Source organism: Oncorhynchus nerka, unplaced genomic scaffold (assembly GCF_034236695.1).
Source record: "Oncorhynchus nerka isolate Pitt River unplaced genomic scaffold, Oner_Uvic_2.0 unplaced_scaffold_19___fragment_2___debris, whole genome shotgun sequence".
NCBI classification, from domain to species: domain Eukaryota; kingdom Metazoa; phylum Chordata; class Actinopteri; order Salmoniformes; family Salmonidae; genus Oncorhynchus; species Oncorhynchus nerka.
The window spans coordinates 35,409-47,921 of record NW_027040325.1 but is presented as its reverse complement, the minus strand read 5'-3'; the positions used below and the strand labels follow the sequence as shown (position 1 = coordinate 47,921).

Sequence of the window (12,513 nt, the reverse complement as noted above, 5' to 3'; positions counted from 1 at the left end):
ATTTCGTTTTTTAGTTTCGCTATGTCCATGTAGTTGAAAGTACTCACTCATTCGAAGTAGTCCCAACTTGGAGAGAAGAAAAACAAAATGTTAACCTGCAGTTAGGAGACAACATCAGTCCACTTTTTCTACTAAATGTAACTTAGCTGCAAAGTTGTGTCTTCATTGAGTTTTGCAACCTTGCAAAGGGAAAGACAGCCCTTAAAATTAGTTGGTAAACTCTACATTAAAGTTAGTTATGGCTGATACTGAGACCGTTGTCGCTGCGGGCTGCTTGGAAAAGTTGACGTGTTACGTGACGACTCGAAAAGGAACAATTCTCGCTGCAGAAATAGTAAGTTTGTTCCCTGTCACTGTTATAGGCAGACACTCACACAAAGAGTAGACTAGCGCTGTAAATTTGCCTAAATTTACTGCAATAGTAGTAGCCAAACTATGAATGGAAGGTCTGTTGTAGAAATATAATATCATTCCCTAGAATAGACCAATATAATGACATACTACTTTGTGTTGTTACTTTACTACACTATTTCTGCAACATATACAGATCTATGAGTATTTCCATGATGCTATACCATTGATTTGTTCATAGTATGATAACAAATTGGTCCATTTTAAATCTTTGAGACAGTTGTGTGGACTTCGAGGAACTGGACCTGGAATGAGAACTATGTGCTCTTGGGGTTGGGGGTCAGGCCAAGGGTTAGCCAAAGAGCTTCCAACGGTCACTTTTAATAAATCAAAGTATATTTTATATTTGAGATTCTTCAATGTAGCCACCCTTTGCATTGATGACAGCTTTGCACACTCTTGGCATTTTCTCAACCAGCTTTATGAGATAGTCAAATTGAATGCGTGTCAATTAACAGGTGTGCCTTTTTAAATGTACATTTGTGGAATTTCTTTCCTTCTTAATGTGTTTGAGCCAATCAGTTGTGTTGTGACAATGTAGGGTTCGTATTAGGGTTGCATATTTTGGGGAATATTCAGAGGTGGAAACTAGAGTTCGACCGATTATGATTTTTCAACACCGATACCGATTTATTGGAGGACCAAAAAAGCAGATACCGATGTAATCGGACTATTTTTATTTATTTATTTGTAATAATGACAATTACAACAATACTGAATGAACACTTTTATTCTAACTTAATATAATACATCAATAAAAATCAATTTAGCCTCAAATAAATAATGAAACATGTTTAATTTGGTTTAAATAATGCAAAAACAAAGTGTTGGAGAAGAAAGTAAAAGTGCAACATGTGCCATGCTAACGTTTAAGTTTCTTGCTCAGAACATGAGAACATATGAAAGCTGGTGGTTCCTTTTAACATGAGTCTTCAATATTCCCAGGTAAGAAGTTTTAGGTTGTAGGAATTATAGGACTATTTCTCTCTATACCATTTGTATTTCATATACCTTTGACTATTGGATGTTCTTATAGGTACTATAGTATTGCCAGTGTAAAAGTATACAGTGCCTTGCGAAAGTATTTGGCCCCCTTGAACTTTGCGACCTTTTGCCACATTTCAGGCTTCAAACATAAAGATATAAAACTGTATTTTTTTGTGTGAAGAATCAACAACAAGTGGGACACAATCATGAAGTGGAACGACATTTATTGGATATTTCAAACTTTTTTAACAAATCAAAAACTGAAAAATTGGGCGTGCAAAATTATTCAGCCCCTTTACTTTCAGTGCAGAAAACTCTCTCCAGAAGTAAAGTGAGGATCTCTGAATGATCCAATGTTGACCTAAATGACTAATGATGATAAATACAATCCACCTGTGTGTAATCAAGTCTCCGTAGCCACCCTATTTTCGCTCCACAAAAAGCTGCGGCCCTTGCAGAGCAAGGGGAACAACTACTTCAAGGTCTCAGAGCGAGTGACGTCACCGATTGAAATGCTATTAGTGCGCACCCCGCTAAATAGCTAGCCATTTCACATCGGTTACACCAGCCTATTCTCAGGAGTTGATAGGCTTGAAGTGATAAACAGCTCAATGCTTGAAGCACAGCGAAGAGCTGCTGGTAATTGCAAGAAAGTGCTGTTTGAATTAATGCTTACGAGCCTGCTGCTGCCTACCACCGCTCAGTCAGACTGCTCTATCAAATATCAAATCATAGACTTAATTATAACATAACACACAGAAATACACGTCGTAGGTCATTAATATGGTCAAATCCGGAAACGATAATTTCGAAAACAAAACGTTTATTATTTCAGTGATATACAGAACCGTTCCGTATTTTATTTAATGGGTGGCATCCCTAAGTCTAAATATTGCTGTTACATTGCACAACCTTCAATGTTATGTCATAATTATATACAATTCTGGCAAATTAATTACGGTCTTTGTTAGGAAAAAATGGTCTTCACACAGTTCGCAATGAGCCATGCAGGGTATATCAATGTTATGTCATAATTCTGTACAATTCTGGCAAATTATCTCTTCCAATACACATTGCATGTTTGCATCAGAGGTGAACCAGTTGCATACATAGCTCGAGAAAGATATTCATCAGCATTTCTCTGACTACGTTCCTCCATTGAGTCAAAAACACTTCTGATTCCAGGAGGACCATGAGCTGTTTCTATCGATAAGGTGACTGATTCATCATTTTCACCTCGAATAGAAGTAGAGGGACTTTTGTCAGAGGTTGCTTATTGTGAACGCTGAGGGAACTTTATGCACTTGGCCAGATGATTCTTGCATTCTTCACATATGATTTGGCACAGTATTTGCAAATGTACACAGCTTTTCCTTCTACATTAGCAGCAGTGAAATGTCTCCAGACATCAGATAGTGCCCGTGGCATTTTTCTGTATAGATCAGAAAAGAAATAGTAAGAAAAAAACAATTCCATGTACAGATAAATAATTAAGCAGTTAGATTAAACAACTCCTTTGTAAGATAAATGTTTTAAAAGATAAATGTTTTAAAATAAAAAATGTATGGAAACAGGTGAATTAACACTTCTCAGTTAGCAGGCTAAACCCCACGTGGTAGCAAAAACAAACGAGCGGAAATTGTTAACGAGTTAGAAATGATTTAAACACACTTTGCTGTAGGCTATTTACTAGTTTACAAAAATTAATGTATGTCATATAAAATATATTCACCCCACCTAGTATTGTAATCAAAACTTACCAGAAAGCCTGTAGTCCTTGGCTCAGACAGTGTGGTGGTGTGGGCTTATTAGCATCTCATTAGTGTGCAAGATCTTGAGAATCAGCTGTACATGTGATGGAAGAGTGCACTGCACATGTGATGGAAGAATGCGCTGTGCATGCAGAGGGTTGCAATTCCAATGAATTGGGGATAGTTGAACCAAAATATGCTACAAGACCTAGAATTGCCTTATGTGTATCCCACAAAAAAAGGTTCACTGTTATAAGCTAACTTTTTTGATGAATTTAAGCAAAATTCCCCAATTTCCCGGGCTTAACTTCCCATGGAAAATTTCCAGAAATTTACCGGAAAGTTTCCGACCCTTTCCAACCCTAGTTGGTATACAGAAGATAGCCCTATTTGGTAAAATACCAAGTCCATTTTATGGTAAGAACAGCTCAAATAATCAAAGAGAAATGACAGTCCATCATTACTTTAAGACGTGAAAGTCAGTCAGTATGGAACATTTTAAGAACTTTGAAAGTTCTTGAAGTGCAGTAGCAAAAACCATCAAGCGCTATGACGAAACTGGCTCTCATGAGGACTGCCACAGGAAAGGAAGACCCAGAGTTACCTCTGCTGCAGAGGTTACCTTCATTAGCGTTAACCAGCCTCCGAAATATCAGACCAAGTAAATGCTTCAGAGTTCAAGTAACAAACACATCTCAACATCAATTGTTCAGAGGAGACTGTGTGAATTAGGCCATGGTCAAATTGCTGGAAAGGAACCACTACTTAAGGATACCAATAATAGGAAGAGACTTGCTTGGACCAAGAAACACGAATAATGGGCAATAGATTGGTGGAAATCTGTCCTTTGGTCTGATGAGTCCAAATTTGAGATTTTTGGTTCCAACCGCCATGTCTTTGTGAGAGGCAGAGTAGGTGAACGGGTGATCTCTGCATGTGTAGTTCCCACTGTGAAGCATGGAGGATGAGGTGTTATGGTGTGGGAGTGCTTTGCTGGTGACACTGTCACTGATTTATTTAAAATTCAAGGCACACTTCACCAGCATGGCTACCACAGCATTCTGCAGCGATACGCCATCCCATCTGGTTTGGGCTTAGTGGGACTATCATTTATTTCTCAACAGGACAATGACCCAACACACCCCCAGGCTTTGTAAGGGCTATTTTACCAAGAAGGAGAGTGATGGAGTGCTGCATCATTTGACCAGGCCTCCGCACTCACCCTACCTCAATCCAGTTGAGATGGTTTGGGATGAGTTGGAAAAGCAGCCAGCAAGTGCTCAGCATATGTGGGAACTCCTTTAAGAATGTTGGAAAAGCTTTCCAGGTGAAGCTGGTTGAGAGAATTTCAAGAATGTGCAAAGCTGTCATCAAGGCAAAGGGTAGCTACATTGAAGAATCAAATATATTTTGTTATTTGTTTCACCATTTTTTGGTTACTACATGATTTCATATGTGTGGTTTCATAGTTGTGATGTATTCACTATTATTCTACAATGTAGACAATAGTACAAATAAAGAAAAACCCTTGAGTGAGTAGGTGTGTCCAAACTTTTGACTGGTACTGTATGTAAAGGCACTCCAGGAATAGACATATCTGAAAATCATTAAGAATCAGGTCTTAAGGCTTCTCTGTGGTGTTTTTATAGTTTCAAACATCCTGCACACAGTAGACCCCTTTTTATGTGCTCTACATCCTTGAGGTGTATTGTAGGTTCGTGGGTGTCCTCTGGCGGTTTTGTTACCCATGTAAGTTTAGTGGAGAGATCCATCCCACTACTCTGGTGGAGGTGTTGCATGAATTCTGATGGTCTACGGGTTGTCATTGTCCTAAAAAATCAGCACTGACTAATCTCTCCATTTCTAAAGATAAACAGTAATGTGTTTAACAGGTGTTCTGTTCTAAAGGAGGTGGGAACTCACAGGCTGAGTTTTCTCATTGAATGGAAAATAACAGAATGAAATTAAATTCTAGCGTGTTCTAGTTCTAGAGTTGTAGAGTAGTCAGTGTTTTGCAACACGTTAAGAGTGAGTGCTTTGCAGAGGTAATGGAAATTTCAGATGATTACGTGAGGTTCCTGCAGCCAGGGACAGGGAATGCAGGAATCGCTTAGCTTGCAACGCTACATGGCCTGGTTTAACATTCCAGGATTATTTCACATCTCGCAGGTCAGGTGGATGATCCCCTGTGGAAGATCACAACAGCCTAGGAGAAAGTATGAAGGTCACGGGACGAGAGATAGTGGGTGTTTCAAATAGTTTACATGCTATAGTTTACATAGAGCTTAGAGAGGATGATCATGTGATGAGAGATAAACAGGAGGACAACTCCTGCCAGGCTTAGTCAGTTAGGAAATACTCATTTCATATCATTTCCTGGCCCAGTGTTTTCATAGTAACCCCATGTACAGTAAAGAATTGGCCTCTCTCTGATGCTATGGTACATGGCTATCGGTGTCATACTCCGAAACATGCGTTCATCCATGATCTTAGACTCAGTGGTGGATAATTGACAACCATACTCTGCATGCTTCAGATCACACATGCTAAACGTGTTTTTCCACCTCTACAAAGTAGCTTTGAGTTGACATTTGAGACTAACTCCACTCCATCCTTCGAATCTGACATGATTGGTCTTGAACATGTCTTTGTGATAGCTACTGCCGGAAGTCAAAGTGAAACACACCCAGGGAGAAATTGCTTCCATGCAAGCTGTGTAACAAAGTCATTGCAGTAGTTCTGCATTTATAACAGTACCTATTATTATAAATGAAGTAGACACTGGTCTTTTGCATCTCATAATGTTCACAGAAGCTAGTTCCAGCAGGTTTTTCCCCCTGGCATTTCTTTGTGTGAGCGCGTGTGTTTTCATTTCTCTGTGATATGGATTGCCACTCTGCTACTGCTTCTAGTTTGTTAATGGCTGTAATCATTGATGAAATGTTTGTCATTTCCTCATAGTTTAGCGTAAGAAGAACTGCTCTTAACTGGGTATTTCAGAGTTGTTTATCCTGTGGTGTAACAGTGAGGTGTCACAAATGGATGTGGCAGTTTACTAACTACTAAATTGATTGGCATAAATGCCTACACAAGAATCAAAAAGGGTTCTGTCCCCATTGCAGAACCCTTTGAAGAACCTATTTTGGTTCCATGTAGAACCCTTTTTGGGTTCCATGTAGAACCCTTTCCACAGAGGGTTCTACGTGGAACCCAAAAGGGTTCTACTTGGAAAGAAAAAGGGTTCTCCTTTGGAGGACAGCCGTAGAACCCTTTTGAAACCCTTTTTTCTATGTTGTTGTTTCGTGTGATTTGGGACAGGTTTTGCTGTTTGCGTCACCACAGGGTCTTTAACCCCACATAGACTGTGAGTGGGTTTATTGTGTCAAATATTTCAAATATTTCTACGCAGGCTGCTTTTTCCGTCTTCTTCCTCTCTCTCTCTCCCCAATATTAATTTTCTGTCCTTTTTCTTTCAGCTCATCAGTTTAATCATCATAATCTGCTATGCTGCGTCATTTAATGGAGGATATTCTGTGGTGCCCATCTGTGAGATGGTGTCCGCCATCATCTTCTTTGTCGTCTTCATGATGGAAATGGACAAGTCCATTCAGGGGGTCAACTGGGTCTGGAGTGTGAGTACAGTGTATGTTTACACACACACACACACACACACACACACGCACACAAATACAGAGAGACACAGGGAGAACGAGAAGCACACAGACACAAATTAAAGATGCATTCAAATCAAAACTAACAGTAACACAAGGACTTTCCAAGTGCCTTTAGAAGGACAATCATTCACTAATGTTGGTCTCCTACCAGGATTTTTTCCGTGCTGCTATTGGTGCAGCCCTGTACACCATCACCTCTCTAATCTGTGTGATTCGTGGAACAAGGAAAGATGCCCTTATTGCCGGAGGGGTGAGTCAAATGTCTAACCAGGCTGAGATTTTTTAACAGATACAAATGAAAGCATCTCAAATGACTTACTTCTTCAGCTCTCAAATCCTTCAGCCCAATTCATCACTGAAAGTAGAACTTGGTGGTTCGATTATGTTTAGATTAAACGTTATTCCATTCCCTTAGGTGTTTGGCCTGCTGGCTGGGATCCTGTTTGCCTATGACGTCTACACCATCATCCTTGTCATCAAGAGCAACAGGCAGGATACAGCAGCGCCCACTGGTGGGTATTTTGGGTAAGGCTGCAGCTTTGCTGGGAACTACAGTTTGGAATTTGACATTTTCTTTGTTTTGGTCCCTGCTTTGTTTACAGATGTTTAAGCCCTCGAATATAAACCCCATCTTAGTCATTGAAAGAAAATTACATTTGTGCAGGACGAGATGACAATGAAGAGAGAAAGAAGTGCAGCAGATTGGAATGAAGTTTGATTCTCAAATGAAGAGATTAATAGCAGAAATGAACCAATGTTAGGGTCAGAAGAGAGAAACATCTACTGTACTATCTATGGCTGACACAGAGAGGATAATGTTATACTGCACTGAGATCATTATGTTCAAAAGAACCATGTAAATTCCAGGAGGGATTCCCTTGACAACCGCTGTTCCAGTCTCGGTGTACAATTCTACCGTCCCATTGTTCAATCTTTAGTCTGGTGAAAAAGGGAAATATGTCAATATTATGCAGCATAAGGAGGTGGAAAGCTCTGGAAAGTTCACACTAGGACATCGTTTATTTTCTGATCTAATGAACTATTGTGTAAAACAGATGTCTGTGTTGAGTTACATCCACTGCTAAAGTATTGGTTTGTATTAGAAATTAGATTGTAGCATTACATTTATAGAGGTGCTCAGATGAAGATAACATCATAATGTAACATCAATAGTTTTGGTACAAATGGCATTCTCTCTCTCTTTGTCGTCACAATTTCACCTCAGCGTCATAGCCCTCTCCATAACCGACTGTAATATATTAAAAATGTGCTGGTTGAATTAAGCCAAATTTTGCTTGCGCTTAGGCCTTGGTTTAATCAGATCGAGTGTTAACCGGCATAGCGGATGTTTTGACATATGTTGGAGGTGTCACTGCAGTATGAGCTGACAAATAGGTGAGAGGCTGCTCTTGTGTGTCACAAACCACTTCCTTCCTTATTAATCCTACTGAGTTAGAAGTTCAAAACGGCGATAGAAAGTGTAGGTCAATGCATGTTTTCATGTTCATTTGGATGGTGGGGATTTGTAGCCTATCAGTCAAATCGAGATATAGACAATGGAAACATCAAGCAGTGTTTGAACTTGTAAAGTGGCTGCATGGGATTTGTCGGTTTCATTGCATCCAATAGCATGGTCCGAGATAAACTAACACAAGGAGCCGCTTGTGGATTTGACAGCTCTAACGCAGTTCCATCTCCGACACACCAAAACACCGCTATGCGGGTGTCTGCTAGTACGTATCTGCTATAGAATCTAGCCCATTGTCAATTCACCTTAATTGGGGAGGACGGGCTCTTAGTACTGGCTGGCACAGAATAAATGGATTGGTATTAAACTCAAACACATGGTTTCCATGTGTTCGTTACCATTCCATTCACTCTGTTACAGCGATTATTATGAGCCGTCCTCCCCTCAGCAGCCTCCTGTGCTGGAAACATTTGTAGTGCCTTAGTTGCATTGGTTGTTGTTTTGCCTCTTTTTTTCTACTTACCTAGCACTGTAAGGCCTACTGGCCACAATTAACCCTGCACTCATAGTAAGGTTTGATGTTCATTTGCCACCAAATAACTTCTCATGAGTACTCTTGCCATAGGAAAATAATGGGACAACATGTTTTCATTATCCTGGTTTTGAAATAATCTAATTCAGTTCAAGTGTGTTGCTTACCAGTTTTTCTTTGTGTTTTTTTAACCAATGATAGATAAGATATTTTAATGAGATTTAATGTTGTACAAGATAAATGTTACCTCAGTTAGTGCCCCCTTGTTAAAGTATTTAGACAGTTTGTATGCAGTTATAGTAGTAAACATTAATATTTTTATTATAGACTTGTAGAAAAACAACTGATTTTAGAATGAGCAATTAATGAAATTAATTAGCAAAGAAGGGCATTTGATCACTTGTGTGGTTGCATTTCAGGATGCCTATGTTATTGTAATATCTTTTGTGAATGTTATCTCAAATATAAAGTACATTTCTCAAGGAAGAATTTGGCCTTAATGTTTTATATCGAACAGGTTTTTTATTCATACTTTTGTGTGTGTTTCAAATATTGAGGCATATACACAATGCTTTGCGCAATAAAAGCAAGTTATTATACAATTAGGAACCTCTCTAATAACTGTGTCTGCACATTGTATAATCTCATTGTTGTTATATACATAGTACTTTCTAATGACTGTGTATACTGGTTTGTGACACTCACAAGTTCAAGGATCTGAGTGCTCTCTCTTAAACTACCACTAGATGGAAGCAGCTGCACTCTAATTGGAACTTGACCAGGGCTCATTCTGTACTTTTGTATTTGTTCTCACACAGGACTAAATGCAATAAAAATCGAATGCTGCAAAATACTACGAATAATTACTAATGTTTGTTTAGAATTTCACTTGACCTAGATAACATATTTTGTTTCATTTTCAGGGAACTAGGTCAACAAAACACCCTTTCACTATGAGTCTTTGGTTGATCTGAACCCCCTCAGTAAAATTAGCAGATGTACAGCTAATTTCCTGCAATTCTAAAAATGTTTTCATTTTTGAATATGATATCTGACTGGTCGGTAATTTGAGAAGTTTACAAATGTACCAATCTAAAAATGTTTTGCTGGCATGGGCAAATTGACTGACATAACGAGAGAAATTGCTGATGCACAACCACATTTTGATATTGCACCTTGTGTATTCTACTATTCTAACTCTCAACATGAAGTTGAGACCCTGACTGAGTTCCGTTCTTTGAAATTGCCCATCCCCCATCTACAGTCTAGTCGGAGCAGCCAGATAGATTTTCCTCTATGTTCACAAAAATATAATTGCAGTCACAACTCCAAATTGTCATTCAAAAGGCTTCCTCAAGCTGTGAACATGTAGGAATTGTTTTGGAGTCTGTGCCACCAGTTGTGACACCAGTGTACCTGAATGCAGGTGATAGACCAAATGGGATTCAAAACCACAGACCTTTTTGAGGATTACATAAGGCCGACATTGGGAAGAGTTTTGGTATTCTTGGCCGATTTGAATGTTGACAAACAGAACAGGGCCCAGTTTCCCAAAAGCATTTTAAGGCTAAGTTCATCATTGGAACCATATAGATCCAATAGGATCCCTATTGTTCGAAAATGAACTTAGCCTTTTGGGAAACTACCTGATAGGGTCAGGTCACCTTGTATTTGCTATTCTGTGAGGGCCTATTCTCCAGTGCTTTAGGTTCCAAGGATTCTGACATGTTACAGCAGTGTGTAGAAGGGAGATCCCATGATGTGAGAAATGTGCAGGAGGGCATAGTCAGAGGGAGTGTACAGTTGGGATAGAGAAAGCACTGTGTGTCAACTGTGGGGGTGCCGATGCAGCTGGGGATCCGAAGTGTCCTGTGAGAGAGAGACAGGTTGAGGTTGCCAGAGTTTAAGTGGGGCCAACAGTTTCCTATGCTGAGGCAATGCGAGAGCAGAGGAAAGCCTAAGGGTGAGTGAGTTGACTCTGAGCACCCCAGTGAGTGATCAACTGCACTGATGGAGTGGAAATCACAGAAAATGTATGTGGTAGCTGCAGCAGCAGAGACATATTTGGTGATGAACGATTTTAATCAGAAGATAAACAAGACGTTTTGAGAGAAGGGGTTCCATCCTCCCAGGCCGGCTGCCTGGTGTTGGATTATTTAGGGCCAAAGTAGTGGGATGGAGTGGTGGGTTTCTGGGGATAGTGTATATGTGCAGGGTTAGATGGTGATGAAATTTCAGTTTTTCCCATTATGGCTTTTAATTGCGGTGACCAGTATGTGCAATCCGCACTCCGACCTGTAAAAGGCTGCAATAGGCAACACATCCTCTAGTCTGCCAGGAAAGCACACGAAGAAGAACATGGTAACAAATGGACAATGATGAACCTCAATTTGAGGAGCGCACTGTCTGGGCCCGGGACAAGAGTGGCAGAAGGAAGGGTGTAGCGTAGGTAAAACTATCGTACAGCGCAGTGGGCTTCCACTCAATGAGTGCGGTCAATAGACATTGAAACCCGGTTCAGTCATCTAGGTGTAGGGTGCTTACGTGTGCGTCAGTGATTTTCAGACAACTCCAGCAAGTCGACTGTGCGTAAAACTCCAAGAAGAGGTTTGTACAAGTTCGTACTGTATGTATGACACGATTTATTGGAACATATTTTTACTTTGTCCTGTGAATTCAGATGCCTCATGTATCCATCAACCTATTTTTTTTTTAAACCTCCAGAACTACAGTATGTTGTGACATTGTTTTGTGGTTTTTTAGAGTCCAGGGTATCTTGTCATCTGGAAAGTACTTGCATCGTTTAGAATACATTGACAATGAATAGCGTTCATAAAGGTTATCGAGTAGGCTGCAAGTAAATATATAACTTTAGGCTATTTTGTTCAGCCAACATTGATTAGGCTATGTATTTGTTTTACTGTTTGTTATTGGCTTGATTATAGACCTCTCTATGCTCTTTGCGTTTTTGTATGTTATCATTTGAAAAGTTGCTTTGCTTCCCTTGATTTAGTTTACAGAAATGCCGTTCTTTGTTTTATGACTCGAGTTGAATCGTGGTTGCGTGGGAGGGGCGTAAGGTCACTTCTTCGATGGCATTTACCTGCACAGGTTAGGGTTAGACAACTTCGAAGTATAGCCCCCCCCTCCACGACCCCAGGCCACACACTTACACGTAGGGAGCTCTGGTGTGTGTGTTTGCGTGTACGGACACTTATTGCACAAAGACAATGTCGTCTTTATTTATTTAAGAACATTTACATGCATGTTTTTTTCAATTATCTTGTCGATTGATGACCAACCAAGAACACTGCGCATGACTGCAACAGAAGAACCATATCGCCACCTTAAAACAATCCTTGCTGCTTTATTCTGTGAATTCTGCAGCCTCCTAACTTCACTTGATGATGCATTTCCCCAGACCCACCGAACAGTAGTTCACCTGACTCTCAATTAATGCTTGTGTTATTTGCTGAAGAATTTTTCCTGGTAAATATTTAGCTATCCTTCTGATTATGCATGCTGTTTTTTTTGTTTTTACATAGATTAGTTATTTGAGACAACCATGATAAGCAGTTGTCTAGTTGCACTCCCAATAGTTTGGTTTCTGCCACTTCTTCAATTTGTACTCCTCCCATACTTTATTGTATCCCATGCTGTTTTGGCCTTTTCCTAGTTGAACAACCAAAG

The 12,513-nt window shown here is 39.8% G+C and overlaps 1 protein-coding gene across 3 annotated transcripts; it reads left to right on the top strand.

The window, feature by feature from the left end:
- Window positions 1-22: 22 nt before the first annotated feature.
- LOC135570471 (proteolipid protein 2-like) lies at window positions 23-9,676 on the top strand. Of its 3 annotated transcripts, none has more exons than XM_065016493.1 (5): window positions 23-334; window positions 6,626-6,781; window positions 6,975-7,073; window positions 7,239-7,348; window positions 7,488-9,676. In XM_065016493.1, the coding sequence occupies exons 1-5, from the start codon at window positions 239-241 to the stop codon at window positions 7,495-7,497; spliced, it is 471 nt and encodes a 156-aa protein (XP_064872565.1). In that variant the 5' UTR covers window positions 23-238; the 3' UTR covers window positions 7,498-9,676. The 3 variants fall into 3 exon arrangements, with proteins under 3 accessions (XP_064872565.1, XP_064872564.1, XP_064872566.1); XM_065016492.1 differs by having other exon boundaries at window positions 25-334; window positions 7,239-7,335; XM_065016494.1 differs by having other exon boundaries at window positions 26-334; window positions 7,239-7,335; window positions 7,426-9,676.
- Window positions 9,677-12,513: the final 2,837 nt, after the last annotated feature.